This window comes from Podarcis filfolensis (genome assembly GCF_964270895.1).
Source record: "Podarcis filfolensis genome assembly, chromosome: 5".
In the NCBI taxonomy this organism is placed as follows: Eukaryota; Metazoa; Chordata; class Lepidosauria; order Squamata; family Lacertidae; genus Podarcis; species Podarcis filfolensis.
Genome location: NC_139608.1, coordinates 38,197,121 through 38,224,660, shown reverse-complemented (window position 1 = coordinate 38,224,660; position 27,540 = coordinate 38,197,121). Strand labels below are relative to the sequence as shown.

At 43.6% G+C, this 27,540-nt stretch overlaps 1 protein-coding gene across 2 annotated transcripts in view; it reads right to left on the bottom strand.

Annotated features, from left to right (window-relative positions):
* Positions 1-27,540, bottom strand: part of IGF2BP2 (insulin like growth factor 2 mRNA binding protein 2) — a 60,675-nt gene that overhangs the window by 8,612 nt on the left and 24,523 nt on the right. Inside the window, exons 3-11 of one of the 2 annotated variants that reach the window (XM_083616294.1) lie at positions 17,937-17,985; positions 14,437-14,488; positions 12,180-12,243; positions 10,520-10,792; positions 5,838-5,972; positions 3,903-4,025; positions 3,155-3,290; positions 2,769-2,897; positions 657-725 (exon numbers count right to left, since the gene is read on the bottom strand). In XM_083616294.1, the coding sequence (XP_083472420.1) occupies positions 657-725; positions 2,769-2,897; positions 3,155-3,290; positions 3,903-4,025; positions 5,838-5,972; positions 10,520-10,792; positions 12,180-12,243; positions 14,437-14,488; positions 17,937-17,985 (1,030 nt within the window). The remainder of the gene's footprint in view (positions 1-656; positions 726-2,768; positions 2,898-3,154; positions 3,291-3,902; positions 4,026-5,837; positions 5,973-10,519; positions 10,793-12,179; positions 12,244-14,436; positions 14,489-17,936; positions 17,986-27,540) is intronic. The other variant, XM_083616295.1, reaches the window with a different exon arrangement.

Sequence of the window (27,540 nt, the reverse complement as noted above, 5' to 3'; positions counted from 1 at the left end):
TTGGAAAACCCCTGCTGAGACACTGCTAGTCAGACAGTACTGGGCAAAGGCAGTCCAATAGTCTGACAGTATAAGGCAGCTTTGCAAGTTGCAAAGTGTAAGTGGCAACACTCTAGAAAAAACATGTGTGAAGAAGGTAACGGGGGGGGGGGGGGAATTGGCACCTGGCTCCCTGTGACTACAGTGGTACCTCTGGTTACGTACTTAATTTGTTCCGGAGGTCCGTTCTTAACGTGAAACTGTTCTTAACCTGAAGCACCACTTTAGCTAATGGAGCCTCCTGCTGCCGCTGCACCACCGAAGCACGATTTCTGTTCTCATCCTGAAGTAAAGTTCTTAACCCAAGGTACTATTTCTGGGTTAGCGGAGTCTAACCTGAAGCCTATGTAACCTGAAGTGTATGTAACCCGAGGTACCACTGTAAGTTCTTAACTTGAGGCAACACTGTACAAGGTAAGAAGCAGGGCAGTGTAGAAGCTCCTCTGTGGCTTTGCTGCGTGTTACTGTCACCAGTGCAACTGAGCAGGCAGAAACATACGGAAAAACTGCTCCGGAACAGAACCACTTAAAAGCCTCCTAAGCGAGAAGACAGGGTGTGCTGCAAAGCAAGGTGCACGGAAGGCCAGCATCCAGGAAGAGCAGGGCAATGCACTTACAGAGTGCTGATGCGGGTATGCGCCAGTCGGCGAGGCTCCATAGAGGCCCGAGAGGTATGCCGCGTGGCTCTACGGCAGGAAAGAAAGTGACAGTCAGTGGGGAGGGGCTGGAGGCAGAGGGCCACATGTCCGAGGCGTGGGTGTGGGTGTCTGTAACCGGCATTTCTGCAATGCCCCCTTGACGCTGACATCACCAATCCCTTGCCAGTGTGAATTGGATGATTCTCAGCTCAATTCACGAACTGCCTCCACTGTAAAGATTGTGTCCAAGTTGACATGGAACAGTATCATCCCCCTTTCTGATTGTGAGCTCAGGTAGCGAGTGCTGACAGGATTGTAGCCAAAAACCGAGCCACAGAGAAACTAGAGGGAGGAGTCAGCAAGCATGGGAAGGAACTTTGAGGTTTAGAGCAGTACAAAAACGTCCTTTTTGAACACAAAACCTAAGGGGTCAAAACACAGCCAAATGAGGACTGGGAATGCTGGGCTGCCACATAAAGTTACATGTCAGCTGGAAATCTAAAAAATGGGGAATGGAATGGCTGGCGAAAGCCTGACCATGAGCTTTCCTATTAGTAGATGAGAAGAGGGTGCACTGTTTTGTTCCAGGTCCCACTTGTTTCTATTGGGTGGGGGGTGTCTGTGTGCCTATCAGTTTAGGAGCAAAATTGGCCCACCCAGTCTCGTTAAAAAATAAATAAATGCTTCTACCTACATGGAGGACTATCTAGGGATGCACATGTATATACATATTTTAAAAAAAACAAAAAACAAAAAACCCTTATCTGATCCTTTTATTTCTCTTTGTGGGGATGGTAGTTGCTGGTTATTAATCTTATTCTTATTCCCCATTCTGATATCACATCTTAAGGGTGTGTGTGTCAAAGTATTTTAAATAAATAAATAAATATGTTTATTTTTAAAAAGTAAAACCTTCAGAGGCAGCTTGAGCTTCCAGGAGGTCCAGGAAACTGAGGCGGCAGTTCAAAGGGGATTGGAAGTGGGTCAAGAAAAAGCAAGAATGAACCTCCCTACTATCAATTTTATTTTACATTTCAGATTGCTTTTGCTAACTGTTATGATCGGCTGGCAGCTACTGTTATCTCTTACCACACTGCTAAGTTTTCCCCACTATTGCACGGTATTTTTTAAATTTACTGTTGCTTTTATAATTTCATTGATTTTGATGAACTGTGGTATTAAAATATTTTAAAATTATATATATAATGTGTGTGTGTGTGTGTGTGTGTAAAACAGCCATGCACTGAATCACACACTTGGCCCATCTAGCACAGTAGTGTCTACTCTGGCTGGCAGCATCTCTCCAAGACCTCTCTCTATCTGCAGATCCTTCTTTTTCACTGGAGATGCTAAAGATTGAACTTGGGACCTTGCACCTGTAAAGCATGTGCTCTACCATCGAGCTGTGGGACACCCCCTATATATATTTAAAAGCCCAATACAAGATTTGGCTAGGTACGGTGTACTTTGCACATGAGTGCTGCCACTGCTGAACAAAAAAATCCATGCTGTTCTGCATGGGATTACACATAATCAGATAAGGACACCCCTGTTTCCCAGAGATATGCAGAATACCTTCTGCAGCTTGTTTCCAAAGTTAGCTCACCACAGAGGGGTAGAGGTGAGCTATCATGAGGAAGAGGGTCACATCACACAGCACCCTGTTTCTGTGGCCAAATGTGTGGGCTGTGATACCTGGCACACTCACAAAAGAAACCCCCAAAAGGTTCTTGTTTTCTGAACAGGGTAAGCAAAGTCAGCCAACCGGGTAAACAAAATGGACGCCAATGTTGTCTGAAAGTTGCCCTAGGATTTAAGGAGAGACCGGCTTTCTTAAAAGCCCACAGGGATGAGTCTCCAATACTGTCATCACCAAAGACCTCACTTCCATGCCCCAGCAATTGCACCTGCCTGCTTCCCCCAAACTGCGTAGTGGGCACACTCCAAAACAGTACACTTGAAGCAAAGATCTGCTTGCAGGAACTGGTAGCTGTGTCTCCTCCTTGCCCCTAGAGGGCAGCAGGACAACACCACAGAGTACATTTGCAGAGGCACGTACATAACAGGGTAGAGGATGCACCAGCTACTTACAGCAAAAGGGTTGTATGGGGCAGTGACAGCAGGCCTGCGGGCTCCAGCTCCAGAGGGGAGCATGGATAAGCCTGTCGAGAAGATGCCCAATGCATTGAGGTTAAGTCCAGGGATCAGATTGGCTTGTTGCTAAAAAGAAACACAAGGGGAAATGAGAAACAACAAAGCAAACTGAGGGAGGGCTGGGAAAACGATGTTTGGGCCACCTAACTTTCGTCCAGTGAAGTAAGACCTGAAGGTGTCTGGCATTTTCTTTGGGGTGGGCAAGGCATCCACACACCTCCATCTTTACTTGCCCCCATGGTGACTATCAGACTCTTACCCCAGGACCACCGAATTTTCACACAGCAAGCACACACGCAAATAGGGCAGGATCAAGAGCTTACATTGACTGCTACAATGTCATTTTCGTAGGCTTCCCGAAGCTTGTTCATGATCTCCACCTCAGCATTGGAGCAGGCCTCAATGCTACCCTTCACGGTGATGGTCCTCTCGGGGTTATAAATGGTTAAATCCTGCAAACTGGACAATCGGAGAAGAACAAATGTCCTGGGATTTGTAACGTGCCCTGTGGTTGACAGTACAGGCTAAGCAATAATCATCTTTATAAAGCAAATCCAGAAAGTTAAAACTATTGGTGAGAACAACAGATCAAGAAGACAAGTTATTTAGGTTGAGCGCAGATGGGAGCAAGAGCCTCTTGTTTTTAACTTTAAACTGCCAAGAGGACAATCCCACCACCTGAATCCGTCAGATGGATTAGCTGGAACACCCACAAATTAGGAAGTATTCCACACACAGAGACACCTGGGTATATGGCATCGATGGTGGGTTTTTTCCAACTGCTAAAAGACCAGGTTAGCCAACGAGGTACCCTCCAGGTGTTAATGGACTTCACCTCCCATCAGTCCTAGTCAGCATGGTCAATAGTCAGGAGTGATGGCGTTTTCTGTTCAAAAACATCTGGAGGGCCCCACGTTGTCTACTCATGCTCTATGTTACAAAGAGAGGCAGGTTATTGGATGCCACCCAATATTTTGGGTGAAGGGGTTGTGCTCAGGTACATACTGTAAATTTCTCCTTGGTCTAATTGAGAAGTGTAATTTGACCGCCTACCTGGTCAGCGGTACTTACGGAGAAATGGTGATCTTGGTCCCCGTGTCCTGCTCAATTTTCTTCAAGTTTCGTCCTTCTTTGCCAATCAATCTCCCAACTAGGCTATTGTGGGCTAAGATTTTCAAGGGAATCTCTTCAGCTCTGAAAGATGTGAAAAAAACATTAACTCATTTTTTTCTGACATTAGTCTTCCCCCCAGTCCTCCTTTCTGAAGTAGGTTCCCTAGTTGGACTTTACAGGGCTCTTCAGCAATACAGAGAGATGCAGCTCCGAAGTCTTCACTGTTGGTCCTTGGAGAAGACCATGGTATATTTCCCAACACCAACCCCCAGCATCGTACAGGATAACCACGATTATCTGCAGCCTTTTACAATGTACTTGCAAAACCAGTGAGCTTCATAAACACATTGCTTTTCCAGGTACAAACTCAGAAGCTAAACTATGAAAGAGCAATATTTAAATTTCTCTCCTCACCGCATTTTTCCAGTGTTCACGGTAATGACACGTATAGAAGGCAACAGTTGTTTTAGTTGCATTTCAAGCCATTACCACCCTTGCAACTATTGCACTTGGGGCCCTGCTGCCGAGCAAGCCTAGTTAGATAACTGCTTCCTCTAGCCTGCTTTTGACCACAAACATATAAGTGTCCAGATCCATCACTCAAAGGGTTCCAGCCATCTATTAACATGGGCCAAATCAATTCATCAGGCCTAGCAATGCAGGATGTGAAAAGATGTATGACTTCTCAAATGTCTACAATGAAACCAGTGTGCTAAAATTAGAAATGGCCAAAAAAGAAGGTGGAGAGAGGAGGTGACATACGCCAATGGTGGCTTTATTTATTTAGTTGCCGTAGAATGAAACACTGGCTGCAATCTTTACATAACCAGGAGTTCCATGATCCAACAAGACCTCATCCATTCCATGAAAAGGGAGGGGGGTGTTAAAAAACACAAAGGAGTCTTTTCAGCTAGGAATGGGGTCAAGGCCTTCACCACTGGACCAAATTAGCATGTGTGCCTGAGTGCAGGCATATGTATTTACATATATTTCATCTGAGGTGCTTTAAACAGAGTCCATTACTCCACCTAACATAACATAACCACCAAGTCAGACCACTGGAGTTTCTCCAAGCCCTACCTAAAGATTCTGGGGGTTGAATCTAGGGACCTCCTGAAAGCACAGCAAATGCTCAGCCACCGAGCTCCAACCCGATCCCAAAGCCCATTACTGTGTATCCTGATTGGTAGATGCTTTCCAGAATCTTATACTGGTTATGCTACAGTCAAAAATCCTTTAGCTGGAGATGCCGGAGACAAGGGTGCCAACTTGAATAAAATATTGGGGTGGGGGCAGGTAAGCCCCACCCCACAAAACAGATTATGAGACACGGCGCACACACACCATTTGAATGACAATGGCTGTCAACTGCGGGGGACAGCCCCCTCAAATATTTTATTGGGGGAGGTGAAGGGACCTCAGCACCTAGGAGTTGGCTCCTATGGCTGTAGATTAAACCCAGAACCTTAGTTCATGCAAAACATATGTTCTGACACTGAGTCATGGCCCTGTAGAGAAACTTCAAGCTAATTCTCAGGACATGAGGAGCATCTGCTTATGGTAGGGTAAAAATGCTTATTTAATCAATAAAAATGCAATGTGTTAATTCCCAACCATATATTAATTAAGGCTTATAGACTACAGAATCCCTACTCCTCGAGGGTCAATTCAAGATGGTATTTCTTTGCCTTCTCCCTCTAGCCGGTTGAGATTCCAGCCTGTAGAAGTTAGACTGTAGAAGTGGAAAAGGCAAAAGGCCTTGTGTATGCTCTAAAAGGCGAATTTGTGTGGTATGAACCTTTGATGCACAATGTTACATGCATGCAAGACTTCCTATTTGAGGTGCTAAAGGTTCTGTTTTGTGCTTTCCCTATCAGTGCCAGTGATACTTACGATTTTGTTTCTTCAGCCTCCTTCTGCATAATATCAAGTATCATGCGACATGCTTCTGAACACCCCTCTGGGGTGGCGTGAATGGTGATTGGCTTCTCTGCGGCACCAGCGTTTTCCTTCCGATGAATATCTACCCTGCAGCAACAGAGCCCATACAAAGAAATCTGCTAGGGGTCAGAGAAAGGTGCCTGACGCTGGCACCCTAATAAACCAGCGAAGGAACTGCATGTAACAGTGTACAAGGCTATTTGACATGATTAACCACCAGCAAAGAACCCATCTTCAAGCAAGCATTGAACATAAATAAAGGATAATGCAAGAAGAGCATTAAGATTTAGGGTTCACATTTATACATGGTTCAGCATTACATGAGCAAGCTTCTAGCTCCTGTGCTCATTCCTCTCATGCTATGATGCCCTTCCTGGCTGCCACGTTCATAGCAAACCATTGTTTGCTATTACATCAGCAGATTAAGGTGTACACTTGCCTTCCAATGACACAAAAACCAGTTTCAAACCACGGTTTCCAAATCTGTTTCAGGGAAAGCAGAAACCACAGTTTTGCACTTCTTACAAACCCAAGAAGTCAAGGAAGGAGATGAGATTATGTGAGCTTGAACACGTGAGACCAAGACACCAAAGTGTAGAAGAGTGATGTAGTGGTTAGAATGTCAAACCATGACTGGTGAGACGTGGGTTCAAATCTCCATTAAGCAATGAAGCTCACTGAGTGACCCTGGGCCATTCACTCTCAGACTAACCTAACTCACCGGTTGTTGTGAGGATAAAAATTGAGTGAAAGAAAATCACAGCTAAATGCTTCTCTGGTTTGGATGCCATGCAAATCACTGTTTTCTGAATTATGAGATCTTCCTGGACACATTAGATGGTGTTGAAAGGCTACAAAGCAGTAAACATATCATGTCCTTCCTCAAAAAAGTATTACCTTAAATATTAATACAGTTATATGTTAGAAGCAAGAAAGATTAGCTTTGCTGCAGAAGTTTAGATTTCTTGCTCAGTACATCTCCCTTTCTTACAGGGAACAGTGCTCTGGATCCCACAAAGGGAGATTCCCAGGAATGACTGAGTTCTCTATAGAAGATTACTCACCTATCTAACCCCTTGAAAATGGATTCTGGATAGAACCAAACTTAAATGAAGCAGAGTGCATGAATATACAGTGGTACCTCGGGTTAAGAACTTAATACATTCCAGAGGTCTGTTCTTAACCTGAAACTGTTCTTGTGAAACCTGAGGTACCACTTTAGCTAATGGGGCCTCCTGCTGCCGCCGCGCAATTTCTGTTCCCATCCTGAAGCCAAGTTCTTAACCCGGGGTACTATTTCTGGGTTAGCAGAGTCTGTAACCTGAAGCGTATGTAACCCGAGGTACCACTGTATATGCATGCATGGATATACTCAAACATACCCTAATACAGGAGCTAAAAAATGATCTGCCCCTGCTGCGAGCAAAACTGGTATAATCATTTACATAAGGTATGAAGAAACTGTGGCCCTCCTGATGTTGTTGGACTCAAGTTCCCACCAGCCCCAGCCAACATGGCCAATGGTCAGGGATGATGAGAGTTGTAGTCCCAGAACATCTGGAGGGCCACAGCACCTTCATGCTCAATTCATGCTCAGGACTGGTTCAAACAAGCTGCATCATCACCCCCACCCACGTGGGAGTGCTGTTTCATGAGTCACCATCATGATGAGAGTCAGGGAGACCACAGACAACGTCCCCAAAGTGCTTCTACCCCATACCAGCTAGACGGCCGGTACAGAAATGGCCCTTTATGCTCCCAGAATCGTATGTATAAACAGACTCAAAGAATGTATTTAAAAATACATAATTCATTGGCCTTTTGACATTAACACAATTTGCATGCATTGAAAAACCAAGCTAGCATTTCGATTCAGATTGTGAGTGACCTTGCAGAAATGGAAAACAATGCAATATCTTATAAGGCATCTTTGAAGGCTGGTGCACATGAAACAGTCACTATGTGGAGGCTGTTGTAAATGGCTTCCTGTGGGCAAGACAAGCTGTCTGTGGGTAGCAGCTCATCCTGGAGACCAGGCAATTTTTCTCCATGCCACACCATGAGGCTCGCCCACCCAATAAATAAGTAAAATTAAATCAAAAAGATCAGCCCAATCTATGTGGCACTGCACACAAAACGTCTTGTATTGCAAGAAGCAGCTGCCACACTGAGTCATTTAACCTTCACATGGCACCGGTTTCCTTTGTGCTGGCCTTCGTCTGGGGCACAATGGAGGAGAACACCACACATGTAAAGAAGCCATAGCATCCCAATATTGGGGTGGGTGGTGGCTCTGGGATGAGGAACTTAGAAGGATTCAATAAGGTATGGGGAACTTGTGGCCCTCCAGATATCGTTGAACTCCAACTCCCATCAGCTACAGACAACATGGCCGATGGTCAGGGATGATGGGAGAGACAGTCCAGCAACATCTGGAGGGCTAAAGGTTCTCCACCGCTGGGTTAAGCAGACCTGCTAGTCACTGCCATTATCCTGTGGCATCCTTGCTTACAGTGTGGCAAAAGAAAAGTAGTGTGGGAGCTTAATGCTGCTGAATAAAAATGACAAATGTGGAACTAGTTTGGAGGAGAGTCCAGGTACATAGCAGAGTAGACTGGATGGGATCACACCCATTCATCAGGCATCCATGTCCCACTTCTAGGTCCACCAGGTGGCCATATATTGGATGCAATATTTGCACAAGACAAAAAAAGCGTAAAGCTCAATGACCGTAAGCCCAAACTATGCAGTAATTTCCAGGATCACCATCATGTAGTTTGCATGCATGGGATGTTATGCACACACACCCTACGCAAACAAGAAGCACTGTTACTTCTGCTGGAGCCAGAGGCGGAACAAGGTCAAACTGTGATCAGGACAGGCAGACTCCTGCCCAAAATGATCTCACACAGGTTTATACCATATTTTTCGCCCTATAGGACGCTCCGTGCCTCCGGAGGGCACCCCGTGCCCCGCGCTGCAGGCTGCCACCCGCAAGCCTTGCGCGCCTGGGGGAACTCCCCCCGGGCGTGCAAGGCTTGCAGATAGCTTTCTGGAGCCTGGAGAGCGAGAGGTGTCGGTGCGCTCGCTCTCCAGGCTTCCGCGAAAGCCTGCATTCGCCCCATAGGACGCACACACATTTCCCCTTCATTTTTGGAGGGGAAAAAGTGCGTCCTATAGGGCGAAAAATACGGTACTTAGTGTCTTGCCAAAACAAGCTTTGATATAGAAAAACGGACACTAATCTTTAGCTTAACGTGTCACTTGGAGAATAATCTTTCGAGAAAAATGAAGACTGGGGGAAATGATTTGAAGTTTGAATTACAATACAAAGTGTACGCTACATAAGTGTACTTTTTTTCTGGCCCACGTAGGACCAGTCTGGATAGTTGGCCTTGGAGAAGATTTGATGTTTTCATCCCAAAAAAAGTTTTTGATTTGAGTTTCTACTGAAATGAGGCTGCATTTTAATGTTGTATTTTAATCTTGTTTTTAAGTTGTATTTTAATCCATTGTTTTTATACCTGGTATTAGCCTCCCTGAGCCCGGGGTATAAAGTAAATTATTATTATTATTATTATTATTATTATTATTATTATTATTATTATTATTATTATTATTATTCCAGTTCAAAGTGCTACATTCCCAGCATGGCTTTCCTTTTCCAAGGTCTTTACACCTAAGGAATGGGTTTGAGCTTCAATAAAACCTAGATCATACACTGTAATGTAACATATGTAGCATTTTACATCCAATGTAAAACTTCCTTGAAAAAACTATTGGGCTCTTAAGAATACCAAGCATCAAATAATATAGTCAAAGGAATTCTTGCTCCTCTCTAAAGGAGATGAAAGGGCTCCCTCATCTTTTTACTTTGACTAGCTCAGATAATGCTTTCACAGGAACAGCAAGCTTCCTAATGCAAAATGAAGGTCTCTCTTAGTTGTAGGATCATATATATTTTCTTATAAATACTTGAACTTTTTGATGGTTTTGATGATCTCCTACGCATAATGTTGTTGCACACAATATGTTTTTCTGGCTAAATCGCAGATGACATGATCAGGGTTAGAGTACAGTTATTAAACTATTCCAAGAAGAGATGGAGGAGCTTACAGAAAAGAATTACAGTAGCAATTTGATGACAAAATGATTAAAATATTATAAACACCCCTTGCACCCCAGTTATGCAGAAGATATTTGGTTCTGAATAGCAGCAACCAGCTATAGGCTGCTGGTGGTATAACAGTAGCAGCAGCAGCAACAGCAACAACAGTAGCAGAAGCAGCAACAACAACAAACTCTGGGGAAAGGGGCTTTGGGTGACAGTACATAACAAAACAGGTTAGTGAAACTATCCAGAATTTCTGCAAACACAGGGTGAGTCTGAAAAGGACAATTTAACCATCACAGTTGCAGGGCTGTAATACCTATCAAGCCACAACTTCCACATAGGTATACAAAACACATCAGAACGGGATTAAAATTTGCTGCAAGAGACAAAGCTTTTGCTACACAATCCACACCAGAGCCCATTGCTCTGCATTTGGTCTTTTAAAAAATCACAAACTAGGGACATAAAGGCTACAGACAGAGCCCCTGCGGAAGGAAATTAAACCATTTGTGGTACTTACTTGGACTGGGTTTGCTTAGTAAGGTTCTTTATGGTCAAGCCCTCCTTTCCTATGATCGCACCAACAAATTGCGTGGGGACCAGGATCCGTAGTGGGAAATCGAGCTGTTTGGGCTGCGAGGAGCCCCCAGGGGAGGGGCCCTGCTCCCTGGAAGAGTGGCCCCCACGCCGGGATCTCTGAGGGGGCTGAGGGGAGCTCACCTCGTCGTCTGGGATGTAGGAAATCTTGAAGGAATGGTTCTCAAACTGGTGACCACTAAGCTTCTCAATTGCTCTGAAACAGAAAAAAGGGGATTTTTTTCCCTCCCTGACAATAAACTAACCCTAAAGAAAAATCCAACAGCATTCCTTGGTTCAGTTCTTTATATTTTCTCAGCCCCACCCCCCAAAAAAACTTCCTTCATTTCAGTAGTATGATTTGAGTGTGCTGGTCTTCAACTGGTGGGTCACAACAGGAGCACTACGGCCATTTATTATATGGTAGAAGATTAAAAAATGGGTTTCCAAATACATTTTTGGGTCCCCAGTCTAAAAAGGTTGAAGATACCTCATTTGGGGTGAGGGAGTTTTTAGATGCTGTTACTATTGGTGAACAACTGGGAGTCAAAATTCCTTGTTAATCTACTTCAAATCACCTAGGAAGTTATCAGTAGATCCTTATCTACTTCTGCCCAGCTCTGTTTTGTGGCTCTTGCAAGTGATTCCTGTGAATTATTATTCAACGGATTGTGAAACAGAAAACTCAACTGAAAAGGCTAAACTGTGAAAATTAGGAGTCTACTCTTGAGAATATAACTGTCCATATTTTGTGAAAAACACATTCATGCCAAAAATGATTAGCAATCACTAAAAGGTTAAAAAAAAGACTACCAATGCCAAATTAGCTAATAATAATTGCTATCAACTTCAACTGAAAGCCTTGAGAGTTAAAAATTGTGGCCAACAGCATAGACCTCAGTATGCTTACTAAGAAGCCCAACCCAATTTGTTAAGCGCAATAGGATTCACTCACTAGTATGCGAGTTTAGGATTGCAACCTCAAATTACAACTAATGCTAGCTGAATTGGGGCCATGTTATTTTGCATTTTGTGGATATTGTTTACTATCTGCAGCTAAGTGCACTAAATAAAGGAACCCTAATTCTGTTTTTCTATGGGCACAAAGGTGGTGCTTGCCAGTCCTGTCCTTGGAATAAAATTCCACTGGTCAAAGCAATGTTGAATCCATTGTCCCCTTTTTCATTTGCTGGAAGTATTTGGCACTTCATACATAAGGGATGGGAACTTTGTGTTCCTTCTGATGTTGCTGGACCACAACTTCCATCTTCCTGACCAAGTGTCAGGTTGGATAGGGCTGATCAAAGCTAAAACCCAGCAACATCTGGTAGGGCCACAGCTTCCCCATCCCGGTCAAACAGGGTGCTCTCATTTCTCAGTAGCTATTCTGCTTGGCCCTCGGAGAAACCGTTCATTGGTTAGCACTCAAATAGAACAGATAGGTAGATAGATGGATGTTTCTGGTACAGTGGTTGCTAGGCCATAAGGCACCACACACTAGTTTTGTTGCAGCAAATAAAGGAAGAAAATTCGGAGAACATCGTCAGGAGAAAAAACAGAGCAGAAAGAAAAGAGTAAAAAGTACACTTAGAACTGCCACTTACACTTTCGCTTCTTCTTTTGTTGCATATGTAACGTTGACAACTGCTGTCTCTGATTCTGTATTAACTGAAGGGGAGCAGAGAGAAACAAATGTTTGGGTTACCATGTGGGAGAATATCACAAGAGGAGCTTCTGTTTTGAATCATATTAATTTATTGAGTTTCTCTCCACCCCATCCCCCGTATTCATTGTCATACAAAATGTTTTCTAGAACTTCATATTGAGAATCTTGCGTCCTAAGAAACTCACATGGTCACCTTGGCCCACAGCAGCTATGTTTGAGATTCAGAACTTCACTCCAGCCTATGATAGGCCGATTTGGAGATGCAGTGTCATTGGCTGAATTTGGCCTGGATCTGGCTTTTGGCACCCCATCACTATCCCACATTTCAGTTAGCTCACAGCACCATAAAAAACCATATCCAGGATGAATTTAGCCTGTGACTTTCTATGCACATAGATGACAAAAACAGTTATTTTCCCATGGCTGTCATGGGTTAAAATGACTTTGATAAGCACTTAGCATGACTATTGGTTACATTCATAGATTAATTCTCTTGAAAGATTAGCATGATGGCAATCATGTCTTTTACAGGATATTGTGTCTGTCAGGGTAGAATTTGCTGAATGAAAAGACAGAAGCAAGTTGTGACTAGACAACTAACCTAATTTACCGCGTAGTTTTTAAATCTAAAAAAATCTCATAGGCAAAACAGGGGTTTATACTGAAAGTCTTGAAAACCCCAGAGAGAACAGGTTCTAAAAACAACAAAATGTTTCATTATGCTCAAAGTGTTTTTTTTTCAGAATTAGAATCAGTAGAAACCAAGAAAGGAGAAAGCTACAGAGGTTTATCTTTGCAAATTGTCCATAAGAAATGTAAGTTGCTCCCAATGAAGGAATTTTCTAATTCTGAAACACATCAGGCATAATAACATAACACGGAGAACATGTTCATTCTGGTTTGTTTCTATATCCAGTGCTTCTGGTTTTATGCTGAAAACGTGCCTCCAGACCAACTGAGTTTTCTTCATATTTCAACAGAAAGACACTATGAATATTAGGTAAATCAAGGAGATGCAGATCATTCTCAATATCACACACGAATACAGGGCACTACTACTGCCCAAGTTCCAACAAATACAAACAAGCACATGGTATATTGTGGGGTGGGTGTGCCTTCTATTTTCCCTATATCTAGACTAATCTAAATTCTCCAGAACTAGTAAGATAGTAATTCTCTTGCATCCTCTCAGATACACATCTGTGCTCAGCTGTGTGTGGTTAAGTGGTCTAGACAGCAAAGGGGGAAAGGCCAGGAATGTGGAAATCACTTGGCTGTCATAATGTGAAACTATCAGTCTTTGTAACGTCTTTGGCGTGTGGTCATCCGCAGATTCTGACTTCTGGCCTGAAGTTTTTAATGCTGAGAGTGTCAGAAGCCTGCAGCTTGAAGGAAGAGGCCTAATAGTTTATTTGATCTGCCACTGTTGCAGAAGCAAGCAAGCAAGCAAGCAAGAGTTTTAGTATCTCAGGCTCCCTGAAAGAATAACCAGTGGCGTAGCGTGGGGGGTGCAGGGGGGCCGGCCGCACCGGCCGCAACATCTGGGGGGGGGGCGCGCGCTCGCACTCGCAGCTCTCTGCCCCTACCTGGCTCACTCAGGGTTAGGGGGCGCAAATTACTTGCCTTGCCCCGGGTGCTGACAACCCACGCTACGCCACTGAGAATAACACAACTGATTTAAAAATGCAGTCAGATCAATCAGTACTCTTGCATCCAGCAAGAGTCTCCTTCAGAGGATTTGGGGATAAGAAAGTGGATGTACGTTTGCTTTGAATCTGGTGTCAATCACACAAGCTCAATAAGTGTTCTCCCGACAGCTAGACACTTCACACATGACAGTGTTTCCCCTGTGCCAATACGCCTGTGTGTCAAAACCAAGTGGCTATTGGATAAGCTTTTCTTCAGTGATTACCCTGAAGTCCAGAATAATTCTATGTTTAGTGGGTGCTTCAAAACAATTTTTCCTATACATGTTACATATTTATACCCTATTAAAATAAGTCCCTGTATTTTATTGCACAGGAGACAGTAAGGACGCACATTACTCCAGAGTACTATGAAGCAGATGTTTAATAAGTACAACAGTCCCCGTGAAATGAATCATTTATATATAAGCGCTTAAAGCTATATGAAAGGCTCAAGATGCCTGAATAAAAACCAATGATAAGAGTGAGAGTAGCAAGACATTTCCTTACCTTGTTCCACATTCTCTACCGTCCCATGCTGAGCTAAAAGACCATCTAGTACCTGAAAGAGAAACCAGGATGCACTACGTGAGGGGAAAATAGTCTGGATGAATGTGGCACAAATTTTGTCTCAGAACATTCTCACCATAACAAACCAGTGATCAATGCATGTCTCTTAGGCTCCAAGCCTATGGGAAGAGACAATTGTTTCATCAAGGATTTCAGAGCCGTAATAATGTCTGAATAATTTACCTTTACCTTTGTAGGCTAGAACTATTCCCAACATTTGTTTAAAGGGATTTGGTGCAGTTGCAAGCATGAAATGGCTTTCTGAGGCAGAACCTAACAAAAAGACCTAGATTTCTCTCAATAATCAGTCACAGCTAGGCCAATAAATTAACCAAGGATCAGAACTGGATCAGTCATTGGCTCTAACATATATTTGGTAGCACAGGGGTGGGGAACCTCTGGTCTTTTGCAGGTTGTCAGACTCCAACTCCCATCAGGCCCAGCCAGCATGGCCAATGATCAGGGGTGATGGGGGTTGTAATCCTGCAACATCTGGAGAGCCACAGGTTCTCCACTTCAGCTGCAGCACGAAGAGGAGAGTGGGACTGCCTCAGAGACCTAGTAACTAAACCAACAACTTGCTTTTTTAAACGTCAGCCAGGCAGGTTATTCTAAAATTATTTCCTGTCCAACAGGGAAGTCTGGCATAAGCATAACTCACTGAGGGCCTAACTGCAACATGTTGTGCATAGGGGCGAATTCAGACATGGGAGGTCTTGCTTCAGGACATGAGATTGGGCACAAGAGGTCCTCTTTGTGCACTGCAAAAATATGGCTCTACAAAGATGCATCCTAGTCACCTTGGCTAACAGCCATAGCAGTAAACCTCCAGGAAGCATTAAAGTGTGACTCTTCCCTCCTAAAGAGCCACAGGCACAGATTGTCAGGAAGTACCCTTCCCAGAACTAAAAAATTAAGCTGTCCTGTTCATCCAACACCTGAAACCAGGAATTCAACCACCTGACTTACTGCCAGTGAGTCATGTGAACTTTTGTACTGAAGCAGCAAGGGGGCCTTCTAATCAGAGCCTTGTCATCGTCCTTGTGGGAATGAAGATGACTAAGAAAAACAACTAACGCCATGTAGTCATTCCTGATGCTCTGCACCCAGTGTGTAACAAGCAAGCTTATGCCTTATGACTGACAGGATCAGCATAAGAGGCCCCTTCAGCAAAAGTTCCTGTACCCCAAAAGGCTTTTTCCCCACACAAAAAGATGCATTCTGGAAAAATCTTTCTATGGCCCTTGAGACTAATAAATCCTAGGCTTTCATATCACACTGCCTCATCATGTGTGCTGTAGTGAAGGATCCAGAGTCAGGCCTTCCCAGTGCAGGGTGTCAACGGAGCAGATAAATCCCCAGATGATGCTCACAATTTTTTGTCTAGGCCCAGATGTTCTACCTTGTTGATATAGGCTGTTCTTATTCAGGGGCACCAATTTGCCTCCCACACTGAGGGGGCACGGTCATGTGATGTGTCACATGACAATCTTTGCTTCACTCATCACAGCTGCAGCCCAGCTCCTGGGCTGCGGCTGGGGCGCACAGAGGGCACCCAGTGGTCTTGGGGTGGCCCCCTCAATATTGGGGGGCACTGCTCCCTGCCAAAAAAGATTGGGGGAGCTGAAGCTCCCTGTACCTGGTGCCACTGTCTGTATTTCATTTCCCAAAACATGGACAATGCACATTGCTTACTATTTGGATCACACTGTTCTAACTTCCACTGGATTCTTTTGTTAGGATGTGGCCACCACAAGAGGTCGTTTAAGCTGTCCTTGCTATGTGATAAACATTCCCCACCCCCCGATTTCTCCTGTTGCATTTATTTATTAAAACATTTGGATCCCACTTTTCCACTGAGAGGCCAGGGCAGCCAACATCAAACAAATAAAAATGATGTAAAGATTATTTTTTTAAAAAACCAAGCAACAAGCAAATCAGTAAAAAAACACACATTGAAAATCACAAAGGTACAAATATGCTGGATATCTGGAAAGAGAATGGGTTTCCAATGCAAAGCGAGGTCCCTGATCACATGTTCCTCTTTCCATAGCACCAGGCCACATATCCTATAGGGGCGTGGTTGTTGGGATATTTTGTGTGTATGTAGGCTTCAAATATACAGTGATACCTCAGGTTACATACGCTTCAGGTTACAGACTCCGCTAACCCAGAAATATTACCTCGGATTAAGAACTTTGCTTCAGGATGAGAAGAGAAATCGCACAGCAGCAGCGCAGCAGCAGGAGGCCCCATTAGCTAAAGTGGTACTTCAGGTTAAGAACAGTTTCAGGTTAAGAACGGACCTCCGGAATGAATTAAGTTCTTAACCCGAGGTACCACTGTAGTGTGAAACTAAGACTTCCCATGAAGAGAAAGGGTGGCAAGTGATCTATCTTGGGGCCTGTTTTATCCTCTATGGAGGAGGTGGCAGACAAAAACCACCTCAGCATCTGCTACAGCTGGAACACACACACAAAACACCTTTTTACCACCAACTGCCCTGTGGGGAGGATCCTGATTTGCTTTACTATATCAGTACTGTTTCCTCTTTTGTTTCATTTTTAAATGCAATTTAATGTTTCCTCTCAGCTGCTTTGGAAGGATTCTTATCCTGAAAGCCAGGATATAAATAATTGTAATGAAATGAATGTTAAAAAACTGAATGAGATAATTAAGTCCTAAGGGGGGAACGTAAGGTGGGACTGTAAGTTCATAATAGGCACTGCAGGCCACTCCCCAGTTTTATTCAGTTTTGAGAAGAAAAATCAGGTGGCTGATTTTAAAAAGCTGTAAGGGGCTACAGAGACCACCTGCAAGACAGAGGTCATTAAACTCCCTTTGGGCACTTTGGTGTGCTTCTCTGTCAACACCACTCTCCACACACCAGGGATGGGGAATCTATGGTCCTTCAGATGCAGATGGACTAGATTTCCCATGACCCTTGTCCACTGGCCATGCTAGCTGGCGGTAGTGGGGAGTTATGAGTCCTACCACATCAGGAAGGCCACCTGGACCCTAAATCCCAATTTAGCTAAAGAACGTCTAGTCAATGGAGAAGTGGCAGCAAATGACGATTTCATTATCTGGAGGACACTTGCTGCAACACCCTGGATAACTTTAGCACAAATACATCGTGAGCCTTTAAAAACCCATGATCTTAGCATTTTGAACCACTGCATTATATGCTGTGTATTTTTATACTTGTGGGAAAACTACATTTCTCTATGTCTCTCTGCTGAAAATGTTTATGCTGCAATTTCTTTTTTATGATATTGTGGTTTTAATATTGTATTATTTTTTTATTAGATGTTGTCAGCTGCCCATAAAACCATGTTACTGGGTGGCCTGGTTAAATACCGTAAACAAGTAAGAAAATAGACTTATTTTCTTATGGGAAAGGAGGTATCAGGAAATAATAAAACCTTCTGTACACTTACCTCCCACTGTAAATGAGGGGGAATGTTCCGGATCTGAATCTTCCTGCTCCTGTAAAGATATAAAGTCCCCAAAAGTAGAGATCACATGAGTCACGGGACAAGAAATTGCTTTCTGGAGCTTGTTTGGAGGTTCTAGCAGGGAAGCGCAGCTATCGTATACCCTTGACCGAAGAATGGTACACTCCTTCTATCTGGGATGGTCGTCCTCTTCCACCGAGCGCGCAGCTTCGGGAGGGACGCACATGGAGCGGTGAGGGAGGAAGGGGACACCCGCCTAGCCAGCCAGATCAGCCGAATCAACCCTGGCGATCAATGGGGTGACAGATGTCGCAGCCAGATCGCCCTCACATCCATACCTCACATAGTTGAGAGATAACTAGGACAGCACAGTGAACCCTTTTTACAACCCCCGCCCCCCGGTTTGTTCCTTAACAGTAGCCAGGCATATGAAGAGCTGGTACAAACTATAACTTCTCCATCTATTGTCTTCCACACCCTGAAGCACAATAAATGTTTGGGATTCTCAGCAACCCAGCTTCAACAAGTAAGTGAAAGTCAACATTAGGAGTGAAACCCAAAATTAATCCATTTGGATATTTAAGAAAATGGATGTTGTGAATTTCATCAACCCCTGCCAGCTATACTATCCAAATTTCAAATGTGCTTTTATTGTATTCATCAACTGCTTTCACATCAATATATGAATAAATTACAGTTCAAGCTTATGCATATGTACTCAGAGGAAAGCCCCATTAAATTCCATGAAACTTACTCCTAGTTAAGTGTGTATAGGATTACATACTTAGTGATCCTGGCCCAAACTTGAACTGGGAGGCATACTCAAAATATAAGCTTCACTTTCCTTCATTAAGGAAGCTGAGTGCTATGTTCATTAAGGGAGAAGCCAGGTATGGGACAATACTTTACTTACAAATGGATTGCACAGCACTATGGAAAATGCTCCAGAACCCAAATAGTTTTATCAAGCATTGGGAATCTGAAATTAGGGAGAAACTAAGTTTGAGTAGTACATTTTGGCATGCACTGAACTCTACTGTCGCAGTAAACAGGCAGTAAAGCTGAGGTGAGACCCGACTTAAAGGCAAATTACACAAAAGGTGTGACAGTCAGCACCCAGTAAATCCTCACCACTGCGCTGCTTCATAAACATCCCCAACCCCAGGGCATCATTTAGGGAAGGCAAGAGGAGGCTGTCCACTCCCTCCTGGGTTTCAGACAACGTATGACTATTTCTCAGAACTATTAGGGGATTTTAGAAAGAGTGCTGGAATTCTTTCCCTTCTCTATTAATTGTGAAATTAGTGACTGAAATTAAGTGAAGCCTGGGAGCCACTGCATTCCTCATTCGTAAATGCGAGTCACTTCCTTTTTATTGGAGAAGAATGTGGAGCAGCTAGAGGGAAAGACAGTGGCCTGAGTGTTCAGGTTGGACAGGCCGTTCCCATCTGGTTTGCCCCTGCGCTGGGTCTTTGTGGAGCGCTGCCTAGCCTAAGGCCTGGGGGTTTAGAACTGGCCCCTGCATTAAAACAAGCTAACAAGTAGTGACTGACCTTCAAACCTTCTAACACACGGAAAGGGCTTCACAAAAATTATGAGCTCATAATAGAAAATTTAACTGGGTAGGTGCAGGAGTATTAACCCCCTGAGCCATTTCACACACGGGTATTGGAAAAACCATTTATGGCTGTGTATACCATCTGCTGTTGCTTTTTAAAATTATGTGGCTTTTTGTGTGTTTGTGTGTGTTTATTTGTAAACCAATGTTGTTGTTTTTCAGTAATAATAATAACAATAATAACAATAATAATAATAATAATAATAATAATAATTAAATAAACTGCAGTATAGAAGTACTTTGACAGATGATAGATAGATGTGAGAACATTGCACAAGAACATGCACACCCATCGAAACAAACTTGTCACAATGTTTATATACAATAGAATGCATGGATATTCTTTATAACCCTGTACAATCATTGAGGAAAAATGTGGGCTGCCAGTTTAGAGTTGTTTTGGGGAAAGTGGGGGAAGATTCTTATCAAGCCTGGACTGGAGGCCTCAACAAAGCAAAGATTAAATTGCAAAACAAACAAACAAACAAACAACTAATTTATTTTAAGACCATTTGTTGCAGCTCCATCTCCTTCGGTGAGAAGCAGTGATTGCCTGTGTGTTAACAGGAATAATAATAATAATAATTATAATAATAATTACCATATTTTTCGCCCCATAGGGTGCACCGGCCCATACGGCGCACCTAGTTTTTTTGGGGGGGGAATAAAGGGGAAAAAAAATCCCTTTATTTCCCCCCCCAAACCAGGTCGGGGAATCCAAACCAGGTCGGGGAACAGCGGGATGGCGGCGCTCCGCCTCCCCGCTGTCCCCCGAGCTTGTGGGGCTGCCCAATATCTGCACGAAGCCCGGGGCGCACTGTGCAGTGCGCCCCAGGCTTCAGGATGCAGGCTGCTATCCGCAAGCCTTGGGAGCCCGATGGGAACTCCCGCGGAGCTCCTAAGGCTTGCGGAGAGCTTCCTGAAGCCTGGAGAGTGAGAGGGGTCGGTGCGCACCGACCCCTCTCGCTCTCCAGGCTTCAGCGAAAGCCTGCATTCGCCCCATAGGACGCACACACATTTCCCCTTCATTTTTGGAGGGGAAAAAGTGCATCCTATAATGCAAAAAATACAGTAAAAAAAATTATTTATACCCCACCCATCTGGCTGGGCTTCCCCAGCCACTCTGGGCGGCTTCCAACAAAATATTAAAATACAGTAATGCATCAAACATTAAAAGCTTCCCTAAACAGGGCTGCCTTCAGGAAAAGCAATGTGCTGATATTACTTCTGTGTCAGCCTTCCCCAACCCAGCACCCTCCAGATGTTTTGACCTACAACTCCCATCAGCCACAGGCAGCATGTCTGCAGTTGAAATCCAGTGAAGCTGAATGTCGGACAATTCAAGACATCTAAAAGTAATCACTTTTTCCTGTAGCGCATAATTAAACTAGGGAGCTTGCTCCCACGGGGGGCAGTGATGGCCACCAATTTGGATGGTTTTAAAAGAGGATTAGACAGCTTCATGGAGGATAAGGGTATCAATGGCTCTTTAGCCTCGTCAGGCTTCTGAACACTAGTTGCTGGAAACGGCAGGAGGGGAGAGAGTTCTTGTGCTTGGGGCCTGCTTGTGGGTTTCCTACAGGCCTGTGGGTGGCCACTGTGAGAAGAGGATGCTGGGACAGATGAGCCATGGGCCTGATCCAGCAGGCTCTTCGTATGTTCTTATTAAAACATATGCAGGGCATTGGGCTGGAGAAGCTGTCCTAGGTCACAGGTGGGATGCAGAAGCCATGGATGCTGCTAAAGAGATACAACATGCTGTTGTGCATTCCCCAATTCACATGCAATAAATTTGCTGTGCAAATATTACTTTCAGCAAGGAAATCCTATGTTTTCCACATCGGGGGCTTTCAAACCTGCTAGCCCAAGGCCCAGTTGGCTGAAAATGGCTGAGGCCTTCTAGTCTCAAAATGGTGGTAGATGTAGGAAGAGTCTGCACACAATTATTGACATAACTTTCTACTAATTTCTAATCCATCTTTGCAAATTGCTATATTCTTTGCCACAGTGGCAATGAGTTCCATCGTTCATCTTTCCTCAAGCCAAGTGCAGACATTTGCTCTGAAGGTATTGTGGCTTTTTGGATCCAGCGGGAAAGGCTTTTCTTTTGTACTTTCACCTTTCCATCCCCATATGCATCCCAAAGTATTGCTACTCATCCTCTGTAATTTCCTCTCCCATTCTCTTTCCACACTGAGATAATCCCCTATATCCTCCTCCCCAAAGGAAACAATAACACTTGCCAGCTTCTTCATCCCTCCTCCCTGGTCCTGTTACATTCAGTTCTTTCTCCTATATCAGCTTTCGTCTCTTGCCCCCTTCCAGCAACAGAGAAGCTCTATCAGAGATCTTCCTCCTATGCGTAACGGAACAGTTGCCAACAACCTTGCATGAGCCAAAAGACAAGTAAACAGGAGTGAGCAGCTGAAATTGGCTGGAGGGGGGATATTCTGCTGAATCTCTTCTAGTTTCTCACACTGGGGAGTGGGGAAATCATAGAAACATTTGCCTGTGCCACTGGGTCAAAAGAGACACAACAGTAGCCACAGGCAGAGTGTTTGCATGTGTCAATGTTCTACCCACACACTGTACCATAAATGCACTTTCGTTATGTGAGCCACCCCTTTCGCCTTTATGGCTAACACACCAGCAATATTTGACACTCCAGGTACCTTCTATGAACACTGACTTCTCATTCTACCAGATTACAAAAGGTGAGTTAACTTCCTCACAGGTTCTGCAGCCAATCCCAAATTGTGATAATTGCATTCTCTCTCCTGACAGCAGCGGTGCTCATTCAGGGAAAACTAAAACATAATTCCCCAACAGCAGATAACAGTAAGGTAAGAGCTCAAGCGCAGTCTGAACTGAAAATTCAGGTTCCACTTTTATTTTCTCAGAAATCACATGTATCCAAACAATGCAAAATGTTTTTATACAGTGACAGAAATATTAGTGCAAATGGTAAGACATGAAGCCAGTGGCAAATCCAATTTTCTGCCTGCCAATAATTCACTGAACATTAATCCTCTCATGGATTTCTATGTGGGGTAAATATACACCACGTTTAGTCATCTGCTACAATGGAGAAGACTGGCCAACATTCCCATTCATGTGACTCAGAAGCCCAAATCTTTAGAGTCTTATTCCACATGTCTGCAGTACAGGGGGATGTGAGACAGGATAGCCAACTCTGTCAGTGGCCAATCCATCTGGCTGTGAAATACTTATATAACTATAAAGAATTGGTGACCTGCACCTGCTTCTTTGCCTTTTCCCTCCTCATCTCCTTTCCCCATTTTGTACCATGTCTATTAGTTTCTGCTCACAGTTACACAACTGCCATTGTTTTCTAGCTGCATATATACCATACATTTAAACCACACTTAAAGCACCTTACTTCCTCCGAAGAATCCTGAAATTACCCACTAGAGCTACAATCCTCAGTACCCTTAAACTACAGTTCCCAGGAATCTTTGGGGGAAGTTGTATCCTTTAAAATGCTAGCACACTTTTTATGCTTTGGTACTTTTGCTTCCCCAAGTTGTTTCAATGCCTGGTAGATTTTCAGTTCATTTCTCAACTCTCCAATACATAAAACAAATGATACCACATGCACCATTCATTCATTCATTCATTCATTCATTCATACCCCGCCCATCTGGCTGGCCACCATGCTTATTGCCTGTGAAATACATTCGTTATATTTTCTTGCTTGCAAGGAAGGTAAGCAGCCCTTGAAACGATTAAGGACGCTTCTAGATTGTAGCTCTTTTCAGAGAGGTTAGATCAGATGCCAGGCAAAATCAGGTTATGCAATTACAGTTGATTGGGAGCTCTTGGGCAACAGACCCACTGGAAAGTGTGGGATAATACTTGCTTTGAAATATCATTTAACCTCTCTGCAAACAAATCAGAACAAATGCTCATTAAATGGCCAATGTCATCTTATCTCCCTGCAAACTAATTAGGATGAATGCTCAATAAGGAGGTCATCTGGAAGAGACTAAAGACTCAAAGAGAATCCACAAGCACAACTTCTGAAGCAACAGAAACTCATCTGGAACCTATGCTGAATCCCATTGTTCCAAACCAGACAACATTTCAGAGGTTAAATTAGGATTTTGACATCAGTTTACCTAAGATTCATGAGAGGAAGCAGTTTCAAAAGCCCCATCAGTAACCTACTCTACATTGTATCATGTTGAAATAGGTACTGTGGAAACATTTCATTATCAGCAAAAGCTGTATATCTAGGTTTGATGACTCTGCGAAGTGTTGCTAACTGCCAAGAGGCAAAGCTTAACACTTTAAGTCACATATCAGTGAAATGGCACTGGTTTCAAATTATGTTGGCAAAGGACCAGCCTAATGCAGTCCAGGCCACATTCAGTCTTAATTTTGTCCTTGTACAACCCAGCAGGAAGGAGGATGGGGTCAAAACTAGAAGTAGTTGGTTGTCTACCTGTTGCTGGTCTCCCTGCCTTCCACCCTACCAGTTGCAATGGGCACTAGCCACCACTCCAAATAACTTAATTTGGTTTTAAGGTGGCAAATGAAGGGTCATGAAAGGAGAGCAGAAATGAAGACTGGAGGGAGAGGGAGAGATTAGCTAAAGGCAAACACAGTCAATATGCTGTTAGGGCTTTCTTACCACTCATTCAAGTGGGTGTGTTTTCTATGGTTTTAACATTCAATGCCAGCTCTCACAAGTTTAGCCTGACTCAAAGCTCCATCACTGTGGAAACGCAATGGCAATGTCAAGGTGCAAGCATGAGTCCATTTGCATCACCAGTGAGATGGAGGCTTCTAAGCAAGACAGGAAAACAATGAAAGCACCCGTTTTAGTGTTGCATCAAATGAATCAATAAACTCTGCTCAAGCATACTTCCCATTACTCAGCCAGAAGCAGAGTATGAAAAGTAAACAAGCACAGCCCACCACACTGGAACACCACCCAAACTACCCCTTCCTCCAAATCACCCCAGTGCTACCTCACTCACTCCTTGCTGAAGGTCTGCCAAAATAAACAAACCTACAAGTTGTAAATGAATACATCGGGTAGCAATGTTCAGCCTAGGCTTCTCCGGATTCTGCATCCTCTGTAATAGATGTGTCATGAGAGAACCTGGGACCACTTCCCCTCCATCAGAGTTAGTCCAAATGTTGTTTGACTCCAACTCCCATCAGCCCAAGCTAGTATAGCCAATGGTCAGGAATGGTTGGAATTGTAGTCCAATTAATGACTGGAGGGCCACATGTTTCCCATCCCTGCTGTTGAAGTACTAGAGGGAAACTGTTGCTCTACTTGCTTTCCTGCACATACAGAGTTGCCTATCAGAGTTGGAGAAAGCAAAGCTAGAGGTATCACTGACCCAGTGGCAGGTATTACTTGATGAGGAATGGGCAGTAATAAATCTTTGATATAAAGAACTCAACATGTGATCTGAGTCACCTCTTGAATAAGACCACACATCCATCCTTCTAACTTGCCAATGGAGGCAAGCATTTCTCGAAAACACCAGCAGAGAAAAGAAACACAAGGCACCACCCATTTTAAAATAATTTGTAGCAGAGAGCTGCACACTGCTAAAGTCTATTTGTTCCACACTTCAGCCCCCTCTAGGCTTCTTTTACAACGTCTGCAGCAGCAGCAGCAGCACAGATTACATGGTGTGAAAATAAAATCCGAAAATAAACCAGTAAGGCCATTTTTTAATTTTTATTTTAAATCCAGCTAAGGCCTCCTGGAAAAGTTGGAAATTGATGGAACTGTTGCAGAAAACTGGGCGGGAAATCCAAACAACAACTATGGGTTTGAGTTTTACCGCATTCCAAGTGGAGCCGAAAAGAATGATGAAAGACTTTAGACAGTACTGTTTTCTTTCATGTGGCAAGTGAGAGGTATTTAATAGTTTTCAGCTTGATGACAATGCCCATAAGGAGAATAGTCTTGACTGATCAATTTGAAGCATACTGAACACCTGGCAAAAATGTTACGTATAGGTTCTTTATTAGTGTTCAGAGTGAAGCACAAGTCCATACGTGACCAATTTAAAACTTTTAGCACAAACTTGTGAATTGGGGGCAGTGGGCTGTGTGAATCACTTACTAAAGATTGCATCGTGAGATCAAGAATGAGATCAAGATTACTGAGAGAGAATTATATAACCCTGGAATGTTCAATAGATGTATGCAGGGCGGCAGCAGCAGCAAAGCAGTGGAGGAGACTGAGTGACAGAAGACAAACAAATGGGCTCTCTAGTACAAAAAAGTACTTTTTTTATTTAAAAAAGGACAGTCAGCTTCAGGGGGAGCCCCAGCACTAAAACAGGGTATGCAGAAGTAGCAAAGGCACACTATGTATGCCATCAGCACAAATTCCTCTACATGTAGGAAAGGAAATGTGGCTAATGGAAATGTATGATCCAAGTGTGTGCTCAAGACACACCTTTTAGTAAACAACTCTCATCACAATGCAACAAACTCTTCACAATGCAACTCCAAAGCATCCCTTCCCCCTTACTCTACAAATGCACACAAAGCACACCCATTGATAAATCCTGACAGCACACCTTTCCCCCCCTCAGAGCTGCAAATTCAGTGCCTTTCCCTACCCCAGAAGTCAGAAAACATAAAAGCATTTGCTTGGAGGAGGGGACCCCAAAGAAGAACATAGGAGACTACCATAGGAGATCAGTGCTTCATCTAGCTCAGCACTGACAGTGGTTCTCCTTGCTAGCCACACACAGAAATACTGGGGAGTGAACCTGGGACCTGACCACTGAACTACAGCCCATCCTTACAAACTGACTAGGCATGCTCATCCCTTCCCCCTCCCCACCCCATTTAGGGAGATAAGCATCATGCATTTTGCAACTTGGCATGAGCATCTAGGCAGCGACTGCCAACAAGGTCTGCCCTAACAGACCACTGCACACCAGTCTCTTAAAAAAAAAGTTTGCTCTCCTGCAAGAGAGACAGAACATCTCTCTTAAGGAGAGAACAGTGAACCTCAGGTGGTTTGATTTCAAAGTCATTTTCTATCCTGCCACAAGAGGGCACGAGGCCATTGTTTCAGCACAGGGGAGTCTAGATACAATAGACCATAGGGTTTTTTAAAAACCACAAACAGCATTTGCATTGAACCCACCAATTTGGCAGGTGATTGTTAGATGGAGTTTTGCCCTAGTCCTTCAAATGACAAGTTTTATGGCACAACTGGCTTTGCATGTATCCAAACTGAAGGACTTGGTGAATGTTATTCAATTTATAAATCTCATTCTCTTTTTTTTTTTTTAAACCCACAGAGCAATTACATTTAAAGTGTATGCTTACGCAGATACATACACTGTTCACCAGCACGCTTTACTCACAGGCAAACCCTAGTAACTGCTGGTGAAAGTCCATGCTTCTTACGAGAGTACTAGCAGTTTAACATCGCTTTTCCGCTGGAACTGATCTTTCTCTTGTGGGTATAATCTTGTTTTGAAAGATGGCTCAGGAGTATGATGGGGGTTGATTTACCTTTATCTTGGAAATAAATAGTTGGGTAGACTGCTCTCTCTCCTCCCCCCCCCCCCGCATTCCTTTGCAAAAAGTGATAGGCACTATTTTTCTTCTTAAATTCAGAGGAAAGACAGAAAGAAACAACAGCCCTATAATGTTCACTGGTGTGAACATACAAGCTGTACACAAGTCAAACACTTTCCTGCGGAAACTAATGTGGTTAACATATTATGGTAGTTGGTGCATTTGCACCTGTCTTTTCAAACTAACAAACAGGAATAAATATCCTTTTTTGGTTTCAGTTTCTGGCCCCATGAAGGGAATCCTCAGAGAAAAATAAACAAAAGAAGGGCCAAACAACTCTTATTCTTGGCCCTATGATTTTTTATTTAAAAAAGATAACAAACATTTCTGAGGCCTTTGCCCCTCACTGCTGGTTAAGCCTTTTCTAAGAAGATG